This window comes from Podarcis cretensis (genome assembly GCF_951804945.1).
Source record: "Podarcis cretensis genome assembly, chromosome: 3".
NCBI classification, from domain to species: domain Eukaryota; kingdom Metazoa; phylum Chordata; class Lepidosauria; order Squamata; family Lacertidae; genus Podarcis; species Podarcis cretensis.
In genome coordinates, this window is record NC_137172.1 from 4,886,664 (window position 1) to 4,910,376 (window position 23,713).

At 46.7% G+C, this 23,713-nt stretch overlaps 1 protein-coding gene and 1 long non-coding RNA gene across 3 annotated transcripts in view; one reads left to right on the forward strand and one right to left on the reverse strand.

Annotated features, from left to right (window-relative positions):
* Positions 1-23,713, forward strand: part of LOC307211971 — a 202,371-nt gene that overhangs the window by 67,001 nt on the left and 111,657 nt on the right. The gene's annotated exons all lie outside the window — the stretch shown is intronic.
* Positions 1-23,713, reverse strand: part of KIF13B (kinesin family member 13B) — a 203,807-nt gene that overhangs the window by 49,154 nt on the left and 130,940 nt on the right. For both annotated transcript variants that reach the window (XM_079968398.1, XM_079968397.1), the window contains exons 24-31: positions 21,730-21,862; positions 19,913-20,059; positions 18,620-18,649; positions 17,316-17,415; positions 15,054-15,180; positions 7,410-7,465; positions 5,147-5,271; positions 3,868-4,044 (exon numbers count right to left, since the gene is read on the reverse strand). In XM_079968398.1, the coding sequence (XP_079824524.1) occupies positions 3,868-4,044; positions 5,147-5,271; positions 7,410-7,465; positions 15,054-15,180; positions 17,316-17,415; positions 18,620-18,649; positions 19,913-20,059; positions 21,730-21,862 (895 nt within the window). The remainder of the gene's footprint in view (positions 1-3,867; positions 4,045-5,146; positions 5,272-7,409; positions 7,466-15,053; positions 15,181-17,315; positions 17,416-18,619; positions 18,650-19,912; positions 20,060-21,729; positions 21,863-23,713) is intronic.

Below are 23,713 nucleotides of genomic sequence, written 5' to 3' on the forward strand. Positions count from 1 at the left end.
TCCTGTGCAAATGTGGAAGGCTTCGAGAAGAGCTCATCTTGCAAGACTTCTGGACTCGAGAGAACTCTTGCAGTTGCAGGACTTTGTGAGCAACTGGATTTTGCACTTGCTGCGTGGACTCTGTCTTTGTAAGCCGGAACCCTCTCTGGGCTCAGAGAGTGGAGACTGCTTATAGCAACTGTAAATGATTTTTGTGTCTGTGTGCGTATGCCAAGTAAAATCTATCTCTGCTACCTAGCTGCTTCCTGCAGTGAGCTTAAATGCTTGACTGAACTTCTGTGGTGCACTGTGGAGTCCCAGGAAGACAGGTGACCCATCTCAATTCACTTAGGGGAAAGGACCATGGCTCAGCAGCAGAGCAACCTGCTTTGCATGCAAAGGGTTCCAGGTTCAAATCCCCGTGACGGGGTGAGCTCCCGTTGCTCCTGCCAACCTAGCAGTTCGAAAGCAAGCCAAATGTCCAAGTAGATCAATATGTACCACTCTGGCGGGAAAGTAAACAGCGTTTCCGTGCGCTGCTCTGCTTTCGGTGTTTCGTTACGCCAGAAGCAGCTCAGTCCTGCTGGCCACATGACCCGGAAAAACTGTCGACAAACGCCGGCTCCCTCGGCCAGTAAAGTGAGATGAGCACCCCAACCCCAAAGTCGTCTGTGATTAGACTTAACTGTCAGGGGTCCTTTACCTTTTTTAATCTCTAGGTAGGACTAGGTAGGGATGCGGGTGGCGCTGTGGGTTAAACCACAGAGCCTAGGACTTGCCGATCAGAAGGTCGGCGGTTCGAATCCCCGCGACGGGGTGAGCTCCCGTTGCTCGGTCCCTGCTCCTGCCCACCTAGCAGTTCGAAAGCACATCAAAGTGCAAGTAGATCAATAGGTACCGCTCCGTCGAGAAGGTAAACAGCGTTTCCGTGTGCTGCTCTGGTTCGCCAGAAGCGGCTTAGTCATGCTGGCCACATGACTCGGAAGCTGTACGCCGGCTCCCTCGGCCAATAAAGCGAGATGAGCGCCACAACCCCAGAGTCAGTCACGACTGGACCTAATGGTCAGGGGTCCCTTTACCTTTACCTTAAAAAGGTAAAGGTACCCCTGCCCATACGGGCCAGTTTTGACAGACTCTGGGGTTGTGCGCCCATCTCACTTAAGAGGCCAGGGGCCAGCGCTGTCCGGAGACACTTCCGGGTCACGTGGCCAGCGTGACATCGCTGCTCTGGTGAGCCAGAGCCGCACACAGAAACGCCGTTTACCTTCCCGCTGGTAAGCGGTCCCTATTTACCTACTTGCACCCGGAGGTGCTTTCGAACTGCTAGGTTGGCAGGCGCTGGGACCGAGCAGCGGGAGCGCACCCCGCCGCAGGGATTCGAACCGCCGACCTTTCGATCGGCAAGCCCTAGGCGCTGAGGCTTTAACCCACAGCGCCACCTGCGTCCCTTACCTTTACCTTAGGACTAGGAAATAATCTGTCTGAAACCGTGGACAGACTCTGGCAGTCAGCGTGGACAGCGCTGAGCTAGACAGAAGGCTGCTTCCTCTATTCCTACTTGTCCTTGTAAAGTGAGGCGGGGGGGGGGGGAAGCACACATGAATACCTCACGTTCCAGTCACAATAGCCACATCCCAGCACGCAGGGCAACAGAAAAGGGGGGTCACAAACGCCGCCAAAACAAAGCTGGCTACATGAGATGACAAGAGATGGTGACCTGCTGGCAACGTAGATTTGCTGAAGCACAGGTTGCTCGCATGCAGCAAAGGGCCCATGAAAGTATGCAACCTGCCCAACACTGCCTGTTCACAAAAAAAACAAAACAAAACCCTCACAAGGCAGCAAGGGGAATGAATGCAGCATCTCATTCCAGTGGCAAAGGATGCTACAACACAAGCGGTCCTCGGTACTTCAGCTCCTTGCACACATCGAAGCCATGCAGAAAGAGGCATTGGCACGGGGGCAGTGCTGGCAATGGGTTACTACCCTCCTGTAGCCTCTCTGCAGCATTCTCACGACTGCCAGGGAGCCCGGAGCGAGGAAGAGAGGAGGAAAAGGAAAGAGAGAGAGTCAGTTGAGGCAAGAGGGTTAAGCTCCACGGGTGAGTCCCAGAGCTAGTGGGTGAAGCCAGTGGATCCCCTTTTCCAAATCCCCAGGGATCAAAGAAGCAGAGGAAAGGGGACACACCAAAAGCCATTTTTCATTGAAAAGACTAAACTAGAAAGACAGTCATTTCTTTTGAGGCAGGGGCGGAGGAAGGGGGTGCGGTGGGGGGGGGCACCCCAGGTGTCACCATTGGGGGGGATTACAAAATGGCGGGCGGCACTCACTGTGGGGCCTGCAGTGTGCCTGAGCCATGCATCTCTTCTGGAAGAGACACGGTGGTTGGTATGCGCTGCCCCGAACGGCCCACCTGCCGCCTCCCCCTTAGCTGTGGGGCGGCTGAGTGGGAGGAGGCAGGCAGACTCCGGAGCGCCCTGCCCCAGCTGGTCTCACCCCTGGGCGCCGGGCACATGTGCCGCCCCTGGTGCCCGATCGGCTGAGGCGTTCCCAAAGTAATGGAAGTAATTGAACTCTGATTAATAAGAATAAACCCAGAGGCTTGAACCAGCAAGACTCTGGGAAGGGTGCGTATAATAATCTGTCTCTCCACCCCCCTGGCCCAGGTCGTTTTATTCACAAAAGAACTTTTTACAGAGTTACAGATAGGTAGCCGTGTTGGTCTGCCATAGTCAAAACAAAATAAAAAAATTCCTTCCGGTAGCACCTTAAAGACCAACTAAGTTAGTTCTTGGTATGAGCTTTCGTGTGCATGCACACTTCTTCAGATACACTGAAACAGAAGTCACCAGACCCTTCTATATAGTGAGAAGGTGGGGAGGGGTATTACTCAGAAGGGTGGTGGGATTGGGTGATTGGCAGATAGCTGTGATGAGCCTGTTGAGGACTCTTGACGACTGCAATAGGTCTTACAGGAAAAAGCAAGGGGTGAGAAGGTGAAAAATGGCTTTGTCATGTATAATGAGATAAGAATCCAATGTCTTTGTTCAGACCAGGTCTCTCCATGGTTTTAAGTTTGGTGATAAGTTGCAATTCAGCAGCTTCTCTTTCCAGTCTATTTCTTAGTTGGTCTTTAAGGTGCTACTGGAAGGAATTTTTTTATTTTGTTTTTACAGAGTGTTCGTAAGAACCAATCAGATTTCTTCTGAGCGTGGGGACAAAGTTAAACTACCAAAACTAATTAAGCACACATATTTCTAGGGTAAACAAATCAGAACTACAGAGGAGTGTGTCTGGCAACCCCGGAGGTGATAAACAAGCAATATACATGATAAGAAGGAGGGCCAGGAAGACAGCAATCATTATCGCCTTCAGGTGAGATCTGTTTCCTGGCCCTAAGATTAACATCCTAAGATTAACATATCAGAAAAGCTACATCAAAGAAACTGCCCACTGTCTCTGATGGCCCTGTCAAGCAAGAGAAATGGACAGTAGAGGAAATGGCCAGACATGCAGAGGGTTGTGGGATTTGATGAGAAATTATTGTCAATGAATCGAACCCAGTCAACACCATGCTTTCACAGCAGACACAACGGCTTGATGCATATTTTATAATTCCTCATAGTAACCCCACCTGACCTCACACTCTGGATATTTGCACTCCTACAATCGGCTTGCTCCGCCGCTGTTTTGAGACAGATGCTGTTAGCAAGAAGTAGAGCTTTGCCCCAATGTTTCCCCCTCGTCCCACGTTAAGAGACATCGGCTTCATCAAAGCCATGCCTTGCGATTTCCTGTTCGCTGCAATGGCAGGAATGCTTCTAGGAGTGCAACTGCATCACGCCGAGAGCAAATGGAGATAATGAACGCCTAGGAGGACTGCTGTACCTGCTTGCCGTAGACGCTGACGCAAATCCGCTTGCGGAGGACCAGCTGCATCTCAGCCGGGTGGCTGAGCTGTACCGTCACTCGAACAATCAGGAAGACCCTCTGCTCAGCGGCTGTTCCTCTGCTGAGCTGCGCGCAGTTGTGGACTGTGGAGTCCCAGGAAGCTTCGGCCTTCACCTGCGAAACAACACACAAACACAACATCCTCGGTCAACACACCAACATCTGTGTTTGTCTGTAAGCCGCATTTCCGGGGTGAAACCACACTCAAAGAGGCTCGCAACTGCAACAGGTTTAAGTAAGAGAACTCTTTTGATGGGGAAAGGGCCTTCTCAGTGGCCGCTCCCAAACTTTGGAACTCCCTGCCTAGTGAAGTTAGATTGGCTCCCTCCCTGTCCTTCCTGAAGGCTGGTTTTTTTCCCCCGTCAGGCCTTTTTAAAATATATATATATATATATATATATATATATATATATATTTACTTTTCAGGTTTTCATTAATTTTACAATCGTTTTAACATTTCAAAACTTGACTTCCTTCCCCCCCTCTTTCTGTGGTTAGTTAAAGTTGTTTTTTATATGTCTTAAAAGGTAAAGGTACCCCTGCCCGTACGGGCCAGTCTTGACAGACTCTGGGGTTGTGCGCCCATCTCACTTAAGAGGCCAGGGGCCAGCGCTTGTCCGGAGACACTTCCGGGTCACGTGGCCAGCGTGACAAAGCTGCATCTGGCGAGCCAGAGCCGCACACGGAAACGCCGTTTACCTTCCCGCTGGTAAGCGGTCCCTATTTATCTACTTGCACCCGGAGGTGCTTTCGAACTGCTAGGTTGGCAGGCGCTGGGACCGAGCAGCGGGAGCGCACCCCGCCGCAGGGATTCGAACCACCGACCTTCCGATCGGCAAGCCCTAGGCGCTGAGGCTTTTACCCACAGCGCCACCCGCGTCCCTTATATTTCTTATGCATATCCAAATTCAGCTTTGCTTATTTGTTTATCTACTTTAAGTATATACTCTTATCAAACTGCAGCTTATTACAATAATCCTGCCAATGTTTTTATCTGTTTGCAATTTATCTGTTTTCCATTACTTTCTATGGGGAAGCACGCCTTGGTTTTGGAACGCTTTGGTTTTGGAACAGACTTCCGGAACGGATTAAGTTTGAAAACCAAGGTACCACTGAACAAAGAACAGATACTGGTCACATCTCTCCCAGGGCTGCTGTTAACCCTGCTCCGTTGGCAGCCTTGGGAATGGAGTTTATGACTCGTTCCGTGCCTTACCTCGCTCTCGTGGTGCTTCACAATCTGCAGCTCGAAGAATTCGTCCTCGTCTTCGGCAACCAGAGTGGCGTCCCAGCCGCCAGCTTCTGGCTCGTCGAGGTACTCCTGAGAGCTGAAGTCATCCGCTGTAGAAAGAGAGGGTGAGAGAAGTTCAGAATGTGCTGAGCAACTGCAGGACAGCGGAGCTGGGAAACCCTGGGTTGCAGGCTCAACAGTAAACTCTGGACAAGGCAAACCCTCTCCACCAACAGCAACTCCTGCAATATAAACAGTGGTAGCTGGTGCCCAACTGGTTGGTCAGCAGGCAGGAAGACGAACAGCAGGTGGCGCCAGAGCAGAAAACAGGCAGATTAACCAAATTGAGGGTTTTGTTCTTGTTGCTTAACAGAGGGCAGGGGCTGCTTTTTTATATGCATTATGATTTTTGGAAGATGTGCATCCGTTTCCCTCTTGTTTAGGTGGACATTGCCAATGTTTCTTCTATGAAATGGGCATTACTAAACAATCTACGGCCTGTTAAATGTGTGTGTGGAGGACTGCTGGTATGATTATTTCACGTATTATTATTACTATTTATGTAAATTTGTATTCCACCTTATACCCGCAGGTCTCAAAACGTCATTAACATGCTGTGAATTATTACGTTTTATGCTTTTACCATTTTGCTGCATAAATTATGCTCTCAGTGTTGCACAGCACCCTCAGACCTTTGGATAAACGGTGGTTTATAAACTGAATAATAGTAGTGATACAAAAGTGGTATCTAGGACAGTTTTTTGGACAGTTAGATGGTTGGCAGGTGTGGAGGACTCCCTGGTCCTGAATGGGGCAACTGTGCCCCTGAAGGACCAGGTGCGCAGCCTGGGAGTCATTCTGGACTCACAGCTGTCCATGGAAGTGCAGGTTAATTCTGTGGTTAACACTGAGCGCCAGTGTGGTGTAGTGGTTAAGAGCGGTAGTCTCGTAAACTGGGGAACCGGGTTCGCGTCTCCGCTCCTCCACATGCAGCTGCTGGGTGACCTTGGGCCAGTCACACTTCTCTGAAGTCTCTCAGCCCCACTCACCTCACAGAGTGTTTGTTGTGGGGGAGGAAGGGAAAGGAGAATGTTAGCCACTTTGAGACTCCTGAAGGGGAGTGAAAGGCGGGATATCAAATCCAAACTCCTCTTCTTCTTTTTCTGTGTCCAGGGCAGCTGTTTACCAGCTCCATCTGGTACGCAGGCTGAGACCCTACCTGCCCGCGGACTGTCTCGCCAGAGTGGTGCATGCTCTAGTTATCTCCCTCTTAGACTACTGCAATGCGCTCTATGTGGGGCCACCTTTGAAGGTGACCCGGAAACTACAACTAATCCAGAATGCGGCAGCTAGACTGGTGACTGGGAGCGGCCGCCCAGACCATATATCACCAGTCTTGAAAGACCTACATTGGCTCCCAGTACGTTTCCGAGCACAATTCAAAGTGTTGGTGCTGACCTTGAAAGCCCTAAACAGCCTCGGTCCAGTATACCTGAAGGAGCGTCTCCACTCCCATCGTTCTGCCCGGACACTGAGGTCCAGCTCCGAGGGCCTTCTGGCAGTTTCCTCCCTGCGAGAAGCCAAGTTACAGGGAACCAGGCAGAGGGCCTTCTCGGTAGTGGCACCCGCCCTGTGAAACGCCCTCCCACCGGATGTCAAAGAGAACAACAACTACCAAACTTTTAGAAGACATCTGAAGGCAGCCCTGTTTAGGGAAGCTTTTAATGTTTACTAGGTTATTGTATTTTAGTGTTTTGTTGGAAGCCGCCCAGAGTGGCTGGGGAAGCCCAGCCAGATGGGCGGGGTATAAATAATAAATTATTATTATTATTATTAATCTACGGCTTGTTAAATGTGTGTGGGGGACTGCTGGTATTATTATCTCAATTATTATTATTACTATTTGTGTAAATTTGTATACCCGCAGGTCTCAAAATTTCATGAACATGCTGTGCATTATTAGGTTTTATGCCTTTATCATTTTGCTGCGTAAATTATGCTCTCCGTGTTGCACAGCGCCCTTGGACCTTTGGATAAACGGTGGTTTATAAATTGAATAATAATAATAATGATGATACAAAAGTAGTACATAGGACCTAGTGGTACATAGGACCTAGTTCAATGGTTGACTGACACCATGAGCAACCACTCGGAACGCCTTCTTGCCATTCACTCCCCGCTCCCAACGCAATTCTTGCTGCATTCCTTTCCACATCCCTCAAGCGCTGTCATTTCTGATCTCACTTACCGTTTAAATCAAGAAAGATGACTGGGATGTGCGTCTCCATACCTGGCACAGGGGTCCTAAAAGAGAGAGACGCAGTCAGCACTGGCATATCAATGGAGGCAGACTGAACACAGAACACGTCCCTGAGAGCATCACGGCAACCGTGTTATTACACTCAGTACCCGGGCAATTGTAGGTCAAGGCAACGATATAACCTTGGTGGGCTGTGGCTTCATCTCAATTTACTCAGCTAGACGCAGAGGACATTCAGTACTTTCGGGGCCTCTTTTCAACCAGGGCTGCCTTCCCTTGTAGCAGAAACGAGTGCGCGTTGCTGTCAAATGCTAAGGAGCTTCCCCACGCTGCTTACTCCAAGCGCATGTAGTTGGATAATTGCAAAATAAACCAGCTAATTTAAACCACTCTCTCGGATGCTGCAAAGCGATGGGCCAAAGGCATTAAGCGGCACGGTTTTTCACAGCTATCTGCAAAGGGCAAGCGGCAGAAATATTATCTAGGCCAGGGGTCAGCAATCTTTTTCAGCCGTGGGCCGGTCCACCGTCCCTCAGACCTTGTGGGGGGCCAGACTATATTTTGAAAATAAAAATAAAAGTGAACGAATTCCTATGCCCCACAAATAACCCGGAGATGCATTTTAAATAAAAGCACACATTTTACTCGTGTAAAAACACCAAGCAGGCCCCACAAATAACCCAGAGATGCATTTTAAATAAAAGGACACATTCTACTCATGTAAAAACACGCTGAGTCCTGGACCGTCCGCAGGCTGGATTAAGAAGGCGATTGGGCCGCATTCGGCCCCCAGGCCTTAGGTTGCCTACCCCTGATCTAGGCAAAGTCTCAGGCCCTCAGAAACAGCTCCCTCCCATTCCTTAGGTCGGTTTGGAGGTGTTCTGCAAACTGCAAACAGCTTTGCTAAGATATGAAATGCTGTTGTGGTTCTAGAATCTGCAGGAGCCAGTGTTGACCAAGGCAGTGTGGACAAAGATTCCATTCAACATGCTCAGGTGTAATCTTAAAACACGTCAGGCGTTTACCTAAAATACGTAAGGTAAAGCATGAATACAGCTAAAATGTTCCTCATTTACACTGGTGCAGCTGGGAGACCAGCAACTTTTGGCTCCTCAGTTCCTTAGACGTTTCAACCTCCTTAGAAGCAAAAACTTGTGTCTGGGTTTGCTTATTTCCTCTTCCCTCCTGTGATAGGAATTTTGAGGTCTTAGATATATATGGTAATGTTCATAACCGCACATACATAGATCAGCACAGGAAGACTGACCTGAAGCCATTTTGATTCCTAAACTGAGCAAATGTTTTCTCTGCAAGGTCAAAGTGGGAAACCTCCCATTGTCTCTTTCCTCACAAATTCTGTCTTAAGGGCACATTTAAGATATGAATAGGGTGTGAGCCTGTGACCTGGCCCAGGAACTAAGTATTTATCACTATAAACGACTGGCCAGGCTCCCCAGGGTATCCAATCAAGTAACCTGCCAGACAATGACAGGAGAAAAACAACATTCAAATTTCTGTTACAGATAGGTAGCCGTGTTGGTCTGCCATAGTCAAAACAAAATAAAAAAATTCCTTCCAGTAGCACCTTAAAGACCAACTAGGTTAGTACTTGGTATGAGCTTTCGTGTGCATGCACACTTCTTCAGATACACTGAAACAGAAGTCACCAGACCCTTCTATATAGTGAGAAGGTGGGGAGGGGTATTACCAGCTTGATTCTGACTAGTTAGAAGCCCATTTATACTGGTCAAAGCATCATAAAGGTATTTACCACATTATATTTTCTTCCCAGAAGTAGTTGGCATGTTATCTGCATTGGGCATAACAAGCCAGTTATCAAAACATCTTTATTTCACAAATCAAATATGCAAAGAATAAAAATGTGAACTTAAGTGCTGCAAATACAAAGGTATACGAAGCAGAACTACATGAAGGGTCTTACAGAACAAACACATTATTACAATGGGATAAATACTGGGTTCCTTGATTGTTAGAAAACATGGTAAGACTGGGTAGAACATGGTGTTTAAGGAGTTCTTAGGACATGAGACATTTTACTGTGATTTGCTACTCTTTTGCAAGAGGGACAATTGAGTAAACAGACTGGATTAACGTAGCCATTCAGGGATTCTGAGGAAGCAGTTTACATGGTTCAGTTGGGAAAGTTGAACATTCAAACTCAATTCTTAACACTTCAAAGACAACTGCAGGTATCCATTTCTCACGAGTGAAAAATGCTCAGATGCACTTTATTAAAAAGTTTGTTTCATACTATTCTGCGAAATTTCTCAAGAGTGAGACAGTAGATCACAGAATGTAAAAAACAACAACACCCCAAAACCCTAGTACCAGGTTCTATGATGGAGAAATTAATAGGGAGCCAAGCTCAAAATGTTCAAAGGTTGGAAGTTACCATAAAATCTGAACATGCCTCTACATTCTTAATATATGCTTCCGACATCACGCAGGAAACTCAGAACTTATGGTGCCTTTAAAACTGGAATGTACAATCCACTTTCAAAATCTACAGGAAAAGTGCTTTAGAGGTTTGAAGATAACATCATTCCGGACATTTACCATGTTACAAAACTAAGATGTCTGATGCATCTAGCAGTTGACTAGGTACAGTATATTATTTTGAGCCTCTGGAGCAGTTTTCAGGGCACAGCCTAGAAACTAAAGATGTGGCAACAAGCCATTAACTTACAGATAAGAATGGCTGGCAAAACATGACTTAATTCTAAGCGTACACTTAACCTCAAAAAAGTGTACCATGTGAAGTACACACTGAAACTGGCTGACAATACAAAAAATGGGACTTAAACTGCCTCATTACTGAACTCAGGTGATTTAACAGAGGAAAATGGAAGCACTTCGAAAAGCTCCTTAAGTTGACTAGTCAGAAATACTACAATCTCTTCCATTCCTCAAAGCCAGTGTGGTGTAGTGGTTAAGAGCGGTAGTCTCGTAATCTGGTGAACCGGGTTCGCTTCCCTTCTCCTCCACATGCAGCTGCTGGGTGACCTTGGGCCAGTCATACTTCTTTGAAGTCTCTCAGCCCCACTCACCTCACAGAGGGTTTGTTGTGGGGGAGGAAGGGAAAGGAGAATGGTAGCCGCTTTGAGACTCCTTAAAGGGAGTGAAAGGCGGGATATCAAATCCAAACTCTTCTTCTTCTTCTTCTTCTTATTACTCAGTGTATCTGAAGAAGTGTGCATGCACACGAAAGCTCATACCAAGTACTAACCTAGTTGGTCTTTAAGGTGCTACTGGAAGGAATTTTTTTATTTTGATTCAAATTTCTGTTTTAGACCGCCTTTTCTGTGATGTAGGTATGATGTATCTGGGGGGTGGTCTTAGGTTACACCCCTTCTGTGATGTATGTATGATGTTTCTGGGGGTGGTCTTGATCTACAGGGTGGCAATTTCAAAAGTCTTTATAAGGCCTTGCATGCCATTTTTCTGGGTCCCTCCTCTCTCCTGCAGGTGAGGGGAGCACCCTGTTGCAACAGATCAATAAAGATCAAGCTTACGAGCTGCTTTGCTTCTCAATATTCTCTGGTTGGCCTCTGTTATTCTCTCCTACCGATAGGGAACCTATGTAAGGACTCTAATATGGGCTCTTGGATACCCCATAAGGGAAAAGGGCAATTTTTATTTACAACACTCCCAATCCACTTTCCTTCTGTGCTGTGTCTTTTCAGATTCTAAGCCTGGCTGGAGGGCCCTTCTTGTTTGTAGCAATCTGTAGGCCACTCACAGTTTAAATCGGAACCGAATCCAACCTTGACTTTGAGGAGGTTGAAAAGAAGGCTAAGGAAGTTCTAAAAATAATAATACCTGGTACTTATATGACATTTCCCCCTGTACTTGGAACAGTTCACAAACATTATCTCAGGAATCTTTATAAGAACCTTTTAAAAAACACCATTACTTTTCTCATTAGGCAAGGGATTGGAAGGGTGTGTGTGTTAATTCAGGCTAATGGATATTAGTTTGCCTAAGAACATTCAAGAAAAGTTCACGGCCGACATGGTATTTGAACTGGCGACTCCCTGGCTGACGGATCGCTCTCTTAACCAGACCTCAAATTCAGTTTTGGGCGTAGAATTTCCTGGCTTGCCGATAATTGCAGCTCCTGTGACCCGGAGGCCAGGGCAGGCTGGACCTGATTCTATTACCAGCGTCACGAATGAAAGATTTCATGGCATATCTGCTGACTACAGAGGACTCTGGCAGGGTGGGGAGGTACGTGAAACCTGGAATCCAGGCCGATGTTCTGACCAAAGCGGTTATCGCGAGTACGGAGCAGGGCCCCTCTTAAGTGAATGAACCGGGCAATTAGCATTACCATTTTTCTTTCAAATCAGCTAAAGTGCAGCAGCAATAAATATTGATTCCGTTCCTACAGAGGATCATAATTAAACTCTGGCTAATAACCCGGTTGCTTTAAGCGGAGGACATTTCGCTGCTTGCGTTATATGGAGCCTAGGGGAAATTATTCAGGTCGTTTCAGCCTCTTCTGCCTTCTCTCCTTCCTTCCTTCCTTCTCTCCTTCCTTCCTTCCTCCCTTCCCCACCCTCCCCATTTGCCCTTCATCCTCTCGGGTGTCATTTCAAACCCTCTCAAGGATCTCAGAAAGGAGGAACCAATGTCACTCCGCAAATTCAAGCTTTGCCATGGCTTCTGGGACACGGCAGGGCACACCTGTCTCTCAGGGATGGGAAAAGCCTCTTCTCTGCACTGCCACGTTACTCCCTTGTATAGTTAAGCTTTTATATGCCTGTTGTCTTTGTCCATGGAGTTTTCTTGGCAGGGATACTGGAGTGGCTTGCCGGTTCCTGCTCCAGGTGGATCACGTTTGGTCAAAAATCTCCACTATGACCTGTCCATCTTGGGTGGCCCTGCACGGCATAGCTCATAGCTTCTCTGAGTTACTCAAGCCCCTTCGCCACGGCAAGGCAGTGATCCATAAAGCCATGGTTTTCCCAGTAGTGATGTATGGAAGTGAGAGCAGGACCATAAAGAAGGCTGATCACCGAAGAATTGATGCTTTTGAATTCTGGTGCTGGAGGAGACTCTTGAGAGTCCCATGGACTGCAAGAAGATCAAACAGATCCATTCTGAAGGAAATCAGCCCTGAGTGCTCACTGGAAGGGCAGATCCTGAAGCTGAGGCTCCAAGACTTTGGCCACCTCATGAGAAGAGAAGACTCCCTGGAAAAGACCCTGATGTTGGGAAAGATGGAGGGCACAAGGAGAAGGGGACGACATGGTGGGACAGTGTTCTCGAAGCTACGAACATGAGTCTGACCAAACTGCGGGAGGCAGTGGAAGACAGGAGTGCCTGGCGTGCTCTGGTCCATGGGGTCACGAAGAGGCGGACACAACTAAACGACTAAACCACATAGTTAAGCTAGAAGAGCCTGCCGGATCAAGGCCAATGGCCCATCGAGTCCGGTATCCTTTCCTCAGCGGCCAAGAAAGATGCTCATTACGGGGAACCCATAAGCAGGATCCAAGCACAAGAGCCCTCTCCCCCATTCTCTTTTTCCCAACCAGTGGTACTCAGAAGTGTTGCCGCCTTGAAACGTGGAGGCAAAACACAGCCATCCTGGCAGGTAACCATCGATAGCCCTCTCCTCCTCTGTGAATTTCCCGAATCCTCTTTGAAAGCCACTTAGGTTGGTGGCCACCAGCGCCTCATGTGGCAGGGAGTTCCACAGTTTTAACAGCTGGAGGAAGCAATGCTTCTGAATGCCAGCTGCTGGAAACCACAGGAGGGGAGAGTTGGCCATGTGCTCAGATCCTGCTTGGGGGTTTCCCACTGGGGTGTCCGGGTGGCCGCTGTGAGAACAGGACGCTGGACCGCCTCCCCTGGTATGTCCCACGGAGGACCTTACGGTCTTCAAACAAAAACATCTTGGAGGTCCCAGGCCACAGGGAGGTTAGGCTGGTCTCAGCCAGAGCCAGGGCTTTTTCGGCCGTGGCCCCGATCTGGTGGAACGCTCTGTCCCAAGAGACCAGGGCCCTGCGGGACTTGACATCTTTCCGCAAGGCCTGCAAGACAGAGCTGTTCCACCAGGCCTTTGGCCAGGACACAGCCTGGCCCCCTCTCTCCTTTGGTAATCCTCACAGAACTCTAGCCCAATGGTTGCCATTAATTTGATGCTGAAGTGATTTTAGAATGAACTGATTTTAGAATGTTGTATCATTTTACTGTTGTTAGCCGATCTGATCCTGGCTTCGGCTGGGGAGGGCAGGATATAATTTTTTTATTATTATTATTATCACTACAGTGGTACCTTGGGTTACATACACTTCAGGTTACATATACTTCAGGTTACAGACTCTGCTAACCCAGAAATATTACCTCGGGTTAAGAACTTTGCTTCAGGATGAGAACAGAAATCGCCTGATGGCAGTGGGAGGCCCCATTAGCTAAAGTGGTGCTTCAGGTTAAGAACAGTTTCAGGTTAAGAAAGGACCTCCAGAACGAATTAAGTACTTAACCCGAGGTACCACTGTATTATTATTATTATTATTATTATTATTATTATTATTACTACTACTAGATGGGACACAGTCCTGATCCAGCAGGCTCGTCTTATGTCCTGATGTCAATAGCAAATTCCAAGGATTCAAATGCAAAATCTTCCTTTCCTCAGTGCAAGGAGGTGTGGCAGCCTGGTCCCAAACTTGGGCTATGGATCTGCTATCCAGGGTCACTGCAGAGGCAAAGGGAAGTTCAAGGGGAAGAGAACAGTGCTGAGATCACACCACCAAGTGGGAATGCATTAGTCCTGCCAGTAAGTTCAGATCTGTTTGGGAGTCCCCTTTTGGTCATACCATCTCCTAACGAAGTCCAGATGATTGGAATTCAGAACAGGGTCTTCTTTGTGGCAGCACCCTAACTGTGAAACACTCCTAGCACCATAGAATGGCAGAGCTGGAAGGGACCCCACAGGTTATCTAGCCGAACCCCCTGCAATGCAGGAATCTCAGCTAAAACATCCAGGGCAGATGGCCACCCAACCTCTGCTTAAAACCTCCAATAGACCTAGAGGTTCTTCAACATCAGCTTCGTTGGACAGGTCATGTTGTTCGGATGCCTGATGATCGTCTTCCAAAGCAACTACTCTATTCCCAACTTAAATATGGAAAGCGTAATGCTGGTGGTCAACAAAAGAGGTCTCAAGGCAAACCTAAAAAAATGTAGTATAGACACCAACAATTGGGAAACACTGGCCTGCAAGCGCTCCAGTTGGAGAACAGCCTTTACCAAAGGCGTCATGGGCTTTAAAGACACTCGAACTCAGGACGCAAGGGAGAAACACGCTAAGAGGAAGGCACGCTTGGCAAATCCACACCATGATCAACTCCTGCCCAGAAACCAATGTCCCCACTGTGGAAGGATGTGTGGATCCAGAATTGGCCTCCAGTCACTTACGGACTCATTGTTAAAACTGTGTTCATGGAAGACAACCTTACACAGCTACGAGGGATCGCCTAAGAAGAAGAAGGCGGCCGACGCCAACACGGATGAGGTTTTGGCACATGGCGGAAGCTTTTCTTCTAAGCAAGCTGCAAAACGCAGCCCTTCTGCTGAGGCCTCGTTGCAAAGACCCCTTACCACTCAGCGGGTGCTCCTGGAATCCCGCTCCCTGCGGAAGGCACCATGACCGCGTTCCTTTCTTCCGTCAGGGTCAGCCTCATCTCCAGCAGTTGGGCTTCTCGGTCCGTGTCGTCTTCTGTTTTGTCTGCAAGAGTTCAACAAAGTTATAACTTTCTGCCGGGGCTTCCCAAACAGCCCTGTGGCTCCTATCCCGACTGCTGTTGAAGGAATGGGTTTCCCAAGCCCAAAACTGACTGTGCAGGCAGTTTGAAACTGCACCAAAATCCCTATTTTTCCTTAGCTAAAATGCTTTAACTTGAGCTCTTGAGCCAAAAACCCAGCTGTATAAACAAGTGCTCAGAGCCCCCTCCTTTATCAGTTCGTGATGGCAAGGATGGCCTTGACTGTACCAGTAGAACAGGGAAGACACGTCTGTGCCTTATGTTATGTCCTGACCACAAAGACCACAAAGACGCACAGACCTAGTCCAGGAACAGCACCAGAGTGTGTTCTTGGAGCTGATGACCTCTTGCTCCAAGAGCAAGCATAGGAAACAGGAACAACCTTTTATGGTCAGAAGTATAGGGAGGAATACCTTTTTATGGTTAAGAATACCGGAGCAGGAACATCTATGATGTCAACCTGCGTGCACAAGCTGACGTGGCTGGATTCCTGGGGAAGGGGGAGAGGGTGCCTGGAGGATATATATACTGCATGAAATTTCTCATTTCTTTGGACTTGCTGTGGACTGACCATGCAAGTGTCTTTCTGCTGCTCCGGAGAGCAGAAATAAAGAACTCTTTCTCTGAACCAACCCTCGGTGTCATTTGACTTCCTTCCTCCTGTCCGGGAGCAATGCAGACCCAATCAGTGAACTCCAATAAGGCTACACTGTGACACAGGGCGGAGGCTGGCTGGGAGCTCCCGGAACAGCAAATAATAATATTATAATAATATTTTTTTATTTGTACCCCGCCCATCAGGCTGGATTTCCCCAGCTGCTCTGGGCGGCTTCCAACAAAGATTAAAAATACATTAAAACCCCCTCCCCGTGTTGATTATTATTATTATTATTATTATTATTATTATTATTCATTTTTCTTTTTCATTCATTACATACATCTCAATTTCTTAACATTTACTATATATTCCTCCCTCCCCCCCAGGGCTTCCCCCAACTTCTGCTTCTGATTTGTTTTTCTTTTCACCCACTTTGCTGTCTCCTAACAGAAAGTTATTGATAACAAAACACTAAGCCTAAAAATATAAAAATAAAAGTAAATACACTATAATTTTTCGCTATTTTCTAAACATTTTCTGATACTAATAATGTGAACGTTTATTTAAATCCTGCCATCAAGTCTACTGACTTTCTTTGTTTCTGCAAATATAACATAAATGGTGCTGATTTTTTAAGGCAGGAAACCGAGCAAGTGACTTTTAGTGTTTTGATTCATGTTTTGAAAGATCCGGCGTCTGAGCAGCCCCTAGAGAACTTTGTGGGTTGGCTCACCCCCAAAGGCCTTAAAGAAATGAAGTTCTAAAAAAGTTTTTAAAAATAATAATCCCCGTGCTCTGGGGGCAAGAAGCTTGTTAATTAAAAAACACAGGAGCTGTCCAAACTTGAGTTTACCAAACGTTCACGTTTGCAGCAGTCAGCAACTGTACTGGGTTCGAAATTCCATTTATACATATAGAACATGCAACTGCTGTATAAGGGAGGAATTCAACGTTGCGCTGTGCCAATCGCTCTGTCAGGGCAACAGTGTTCGAAACTGAGATATGAAAGCTGGGGCTTAAATGGTACCTTAAACCTATCTTATGGTGCAACAACGGAATATCTGGGCACGCTTCTGTTATAACAAGAATACGAAGCTGAAAATGAATGAACTGCAGCTAAAATATTGTGTTCCTTTTTCACATGCTCTAGTCCATGGGTAGGCAAACTAAGGCCCGGGGGGCCGGATCTGGCCCAATCGCCTTCTAAATCCGGCCCGTTTAAAACACTTAATTGTGATACAACAAAAAACAGCATAAAATGCAGTATAAAAGCGTGAATAACAACAAAGTTCTAAAAGATGCTAATTCAAACTGACAGACAGCCTAAAAATCAAGTCCCGCAGGGCCCTAGTCTCTTGTGACAGAGCGTTCCACCAGATCAGGGCCACAGCCGAAAAAGCCCTGGCTCTGGTTGAGGCCAGCCTAACCTCCTTGTGGCCCGGGACCTACCTCTAAGTGCATAATCTTTTCGCAGCAGCAGAAACCATATTTTTTGCTTACCGGGCTTCCCAACCAGTTTCTGCAACTGCTGATCTAAATACTCCTGGCGTTTTGTAAGCGTGTTCAGCCATTTCCGACGCAGCCTCTCCAGGTCTCTGTCCTGCGAAGAAGTTTGGGAGCACTTAATTTCAATTTATTTTTTAAGCAAGCAGCGGCTTGTGAGCAGAGATGGAAAGGCAGGATTCCGAGACTGCGCACAGAGAGAGCGGTGGAGAATGCCATGCCCTGAGGTTGCACTTTACACACAGGTAAACCAGGGTTGAAATGTGGCCCCCAGACCGCTCCATCTGGCCCTCAGAAGTCTCCCCAGGCCACACTCCACAGTGGTTTTCCTTCACAATCTTCTTGAGTGTTTCTTTGTCTGGCTGGGACATGTCCTTGAATTCTGACAATGCCTCTTGTCTGGATGAAGGGCAGGAGGGTCTGTGTTTATGTGCAGAAACCAGGTTCTGTGTAGACCTTGAGGGCTAGAAACATGGAGGCCTTGTTCTTTTCCTAGGCGAGATCCTCCATTCTCTGTCCCAGTCACCCGTTCCCAGAGAGGAAGAGCCTAAACTGTGTTACCCGAACAGTCTCCAACTCCTCAAAAGATTCCATCAACGGTGTCTCCAAATAAATTTACTTATCGCTTGGGAAGACAAGGCAAACTAATGGCAGTGTACTGGAAGAAGCAAAGATCACCAGCGTCAAAGCAATGATTCTTCAACATCAACTTGGTTGGACCGGTCGTGTTGTGCAGATGCCTGGTTATTGTCTTCCAAAGCAACTACTCTACTCTGAACTTAAAAATGGGAAGCGTAATGCTGGTGGTCAACAAAAGAGGTTTAAAGACTCTCTCAAGGCAAATCTAAAAAAATGTAGTATAAACACCGACTACTGGGAAACACTGGCCTGCGAGCGCTCTAACTAGAGAACAGCCTTTACCAAAGGTGTCATGGGCTTTGAAGACACTCGAACTCAGGACGCAAGGGAGAAATGTGCTAAGAGGAAGGCACGCTTGGCAAATCCACACCGTGATCAACTCCCGCCCGGAAACCTATGTCCCCACTGTGGAAGGACGTGTGGGTCCAGAATTGGCCTCCACAGTCACTTACGGACTCATTGTTAATACAGTGTTTATGGAAGACAATCTTACTCGGCTACGAGGGATCACCAAAGAAGAAGAAGAAAACTCAAATAGTTGGCCTTTGCTTGTGACTTCCACCTTATAATGCTGATTGCTCTGATGGATGAAGGAATGTTAGGACCGCGTGATCTTAAAGGACTTGCATCCAAAAGGAGAAAAGTTTTAGCAGGTTATTTACCTGGTAGCTGTCCATGTCGTCGTCTTCTTCCTAGGCAAAAACCATGCAAATGCAAGTAAATTCAAAGCGGTAATTATTATTCTAACTTGACTTTTTCCCTGACAGGGACTCAAGGAGGCTTACAGATAAAAATGAGCGCAGGTAACAGGGCCAGATAATGGGGCCCTTTACAGTGGTGCCTCGAAAAACGAAATTAATTCGTTCCGCGAGTTTTTTCGCCTTGCGATTTTTTCGTCTTGCGAAGCACGGACTTTGGAAAAGCTTCAAAAATCACCAAAGTCTTCAAAAACCTCAAAAAAGGCTACCACACCGCGTGCTATGAGTTGCTCCTCAAAGTGACTGCACGGTTTTAAGAAAAAGGAAACAAACTTGCGAGACAAAGGAAACAAACTTGCAAGACGTTTCCGTCTTGCGAAGCAAGCCCATAGGGAAATCCGTCTTGCGAAGCAACTCAAAAAACGAAAAACTCTTTCGTTTTGCGAGTTTTTCGTCTTTCGAGGGATTCGTCTTGCAAGGTACCACTGTATATGTTCAGCTGTCCATTGTCAACAACAATTTGTCGCTGTTTTTTGCGTTGAATACATGCTATATGGTAATTTATGGACCTAATAGGTCCATACACAACACAAAACACTCCTGCTGTGTGTAGGTTTTATTCTATTTGTTTTTTCTCTTATATTTTGGAAGTGTACATCCAGTTTTTTCCCCCCCTTTAAATTTTTTTGGGGGGCCCCCAAGAAAGTGGGGCCCAAAGCTACAGCTTGTTTAGCTTATACGTAAATCCGGCACTGGCAGGTAAAAACACAAGGAGAAAAAATAATAAGTAAAAAAACCATTAAGCATTGATAGAATTGAAACTACCTATCTGTCTGCTGGCTTCCGTCTGTCTCGGGAGACAAAGGAGGAGCATGCCTTTGGGGGTGAAGTCAAACTGTTGGAAGGTTACAGATATATGATCCTGGGACCTTCCGCATACACCACAGATACTTTCTCTCTGAGCTACAAGATCTCCAATATTTACATTATAAGCAAGGAAGAAGAAGAAGAAGAAGAGTTTGGATTTGATATCCCGCCTTTCACTCCCCTTCAGGAGTCTCAAAGTGGCTAACATTCTCCTTTCCCTTCCTCCCCCACAACAAACACTCTGTGAAGTGAGTGGGGCTGAGAGACTTCAGAGAAGTGTGACTGGCCCAAGGTCACCCAGAAGCTGCATGTGGAGGAGCGGGGAAGCGAACCCAGTTCCCCAGATTACAAGACTACCGCTCTTAACCACTACACCACACTGGCTCTTACCTGATGCATCTCGTGGCCTTTCGGAGACCTGGCGTTCTTGATCTGAACACAGCCCACTCCGACCGAGAGGATGGATTCTTCCATCAGAGGCAGCGTGCCCGACTCCTGCACGGACTTCACTTCCACTTGAATTCGGTGTGACTGGCCCTGCACGCCCGGGGAACGCAAAGAAACAGCACGTTGGAAGGGGGGGGGGAAATGATGTTAGGGGGGTGACCTCTGCTGGCAACTGCTTTCTAGGCAGCACTACACCAGAAATATGCACTGACTTGGCTGTGGACGTCCAGATTGACAACCCGCTCCCTCCAAAAGACGTACAATTTAAGATGAGACATTAAAAAGAGTTTTAAAACTTACAATTGCAAAAAAAGAACCAACAATCAACCCCAAAAAATTGGAATTATGAAGTTATATATCCAGGTGTCGAACGCCAGCATAAAGAGATGTGTCTTCAGCATTTGCTGAAAACATATAACAGAGTTTCTATCTCTCTCTCTCTCTCTATATATATATATACAGTCATACCTTGAAAGTCGAACAGAATCTGTTCCAGAAGCCCGTTTGACTTCCGAAATGTTCGAAAACCAAAGCATGGCTTCCAATTGGCTGCCAGGTGTTTGGGTTCCAAAGAATGTTTGCAAACCGGAACAATCACTTCTGGGTTTGCGGCGTTCAGGAGCCAAAACGTTCGAGAACTAAGCTGTTCGAAAACCAAGCTATGACTGTATATAATTTTTAATAAATTTTCTGTTTTACAATTTAGAATATAAATTTAAACATCCTTAAGATATCAGTGACTTCGCTTCTTCTCTTTTCATGGTTCATTTTACATATCATAAATCCCTGCATATTTTATAAAAACTGTTCAGTTTATCTTAATGCTGCTTAAATATAGTCCGGCCCACCACAAAGTCTGAGGGACAGTGGACCGGCCCTCTGCTGACCCCTGGATTAGACAAATATATGGAGGTAAAGTCTATAGCAAGCCACCATGGCTAAGTTCAATGCCAGAGGCTGCATTCTTCTGAAATATCAATTCCTGGGACTCAAAAGCGGGGGGAGGGCTGCATTACCCAGGTCTCGCTTTCAGGCTTCCCAAAGGTATTTGGGCTGTGAGAAAATGATTCTGGGCTAGATGGACCACTCGCCTGATCCAGCAGAGCTTTTCTTATGTTCCCACATCCAGCAATCTGGCTGCGTTTGGACGTCATGATAAAGCCATGGCTTATCACAATGTCTGAACGCAGCCACGGAAGCCCGCCTTAGCGAGTAAGCTGAAGATTGTTAGAATTCCTCCTCCATTGTTGCAGTCATGGGATTGCTGTCTATCACATGACAGTATATGTTTTGACTCCACAGAGTGGGAAGTGATGGAGACAGGATGTTTGTGTTCCGTGAAGTGGGACTATTGTCCTTTGTTCTTTTTCTCTTTGCTGCCTGATGCTAGAGAGAGAGGGAGCCATGTTCCAGTGCTCCGTGTGTGTTTATATGTAAATAAAGTAGATTAGCCAAAATGCTGAGTTGCTGAGGTCTGTCACGCAAGCTGCGAAGACTCTGCGGGTCCCTAAGTGTGCCGATGTCTGTTGGCATCGGTCGCTGTGATGTTCGGGCTGAAGGAAGCTTTTGAAGCTCCCAAACGATCGACCAGGAGGGAGAGAACATGCCAGGGTCCTACTCGACGAACTCCTGACAAAGATATCACGAATATCTTGCCAGCAGAGTGACGCTCAGTGATTTCACTGATTAACTGATATTTCATTAATTGATCGATCCACTAAATAACAAGGCAGCGTGGGCTGCCTTAATTTCCATCTTACCTGCCTGAGTTGAAAGATGCCGCCTGTGTGCACATCTTTCGCTGGAATCACCTCTACTGGGCAGTATTCTCCATTCTCATTAAGCTCCAGAATCTGAACCCACAACTCCACTTTTCGGGTGACTTCACTCCACCTGCAAAATGACAACACTTCTGTGACCGATGTATAACTTTGCCTCTTGACAGAGGCCTTCGGCAGCCTGGCTAAACCCTGGGAAAGGTCCAAAAACATTGAAGAGGATGGGAGGAGGGTGGAGGTGATGGAAAACAGCTCTAATGTGCGGTTCCGTTGGGAAAACGCTTGTTAAAAACCAATTGGGAAGACGCACGTTAAAAACTTCACCTGTGAAATCACGTTCCAACCAAAGACGAATGGTTGAATAAATTATGCGAATACTTGGAAGTGACTGATTTGATAAGACAAAAACCAAAAAATTATGTGAATACTTGGAATTGACTGATTTGATAAGACAAAAACCAAAAAATATAATCCAGAAACAATGGAAATGTTTAAATGCTTATTTATGTAGACAAAGTTTAAATGTAAGGTATTGGTTGTGTTTAGAATAGATTTATGAAAGATTTAGAAAACTTATTATTAGAATATTTGTGTAAGGTTGTATGGAAAAAATATGGAATAACAGATACAATCTTGTTTAAAATGTATATAGGAAGTGCAGTGTAAGCGATGGAAGTCAATCAATGAAATTTTATTATTGAGATATTTGTAGGATAAATTTGGAAGAAATTCTTCCAACTTTTCTTCTCCTTTTTCCTCTTTTGTTCTTTTTTTATATATGTGTGTGCTTATCTGAAATATATATGTATGTATTTGTAATATTTTGCTTATATTTTGTAATAATTATGTTAAATAAATTAATAATAATAATAAAAACTTCACCTGTGGCTCTGCTCAAACACAGCATTACATTTTGCCTACAGAAACAAGTCATGTGTAAAAGTGCACCAGCTATAGAGCAGAGATGGATTAAAAAATTAAACTTGAGACTACTGCAGACTACTTTCAGCCATGACAGCTATGCTTCACCTCCACAACTGGAAGCATTAATGCTTCTGAACACCAGCTGCTTGAAACTGATCTTGGATTCAAATCCTGCTCATGAGTTTGCCACAGGCATCTGGTTGGCCACTGTGGCCACTGTGTTTGCCACTGTGAGATCAGGATTGCCCTTTTCCCTTATAGGGTATCCAAGAGCCCATATAGAGTCCTTACGTAGGTTCCCTATTGGTAGGAAAAAATAACAGAGGCCAACCAGAGAATATTGAGAAGCAAAGCAGCTAGTAAGCTTGATCTTTATTGATCTGTTGCAACAGGGTGCTCCCCTCACCTGCAGGAAAGGAGGAGGACCCAGAACAATGGCGCGCAAGGCCTTATAAAGACTTTTGAAATTGCCACCCTGTAGATCAAGACCAGTGGACGCAGGTGGCGCTGTGGGTTAAAGCCTCAGCGCCTAGGACTTGCCGATCGAAAGGTCAGCGGTTCGAATCCCTGCAGCGGGGTGCGCTCCCGCTGCTCGGTCCCAGCGCCTGCCAACCTAGCAGTTCGAAAGCACCTCCGGGTGCAAGTAGATAAATAGGGACCGCTTACCAGCGGGAAGGTAAACGGCGTTTCCGTGTGCGGCTGTGGCTCTGGCTCTGGCCAGAGCAGCGATGTCACGCTGGCCACGTGACCCGGAAGTGTCTCCGGACAGCGCTGGCCCCTGGCCTCTTAAGTGAGATGGGCGCACAACCCCAGAGTCTGTCAAGACTGGCCCGTACGGGCAGGGGTACCTTTACCTTTACCTAGATCAAGACCACCCCCAGAAACATCATACACACATCACAGAAGGGGTGTAACCTAAGACCACCCCTCAGATACATCATACCTACATCACAAAAAGGCGGTCTTAAAACAGAAATTTTAATGTTGTTTTTCTCCTGTCCTTGTTTATCTCCTGTCTGGCAGGTTACTTGATTGGATTGCC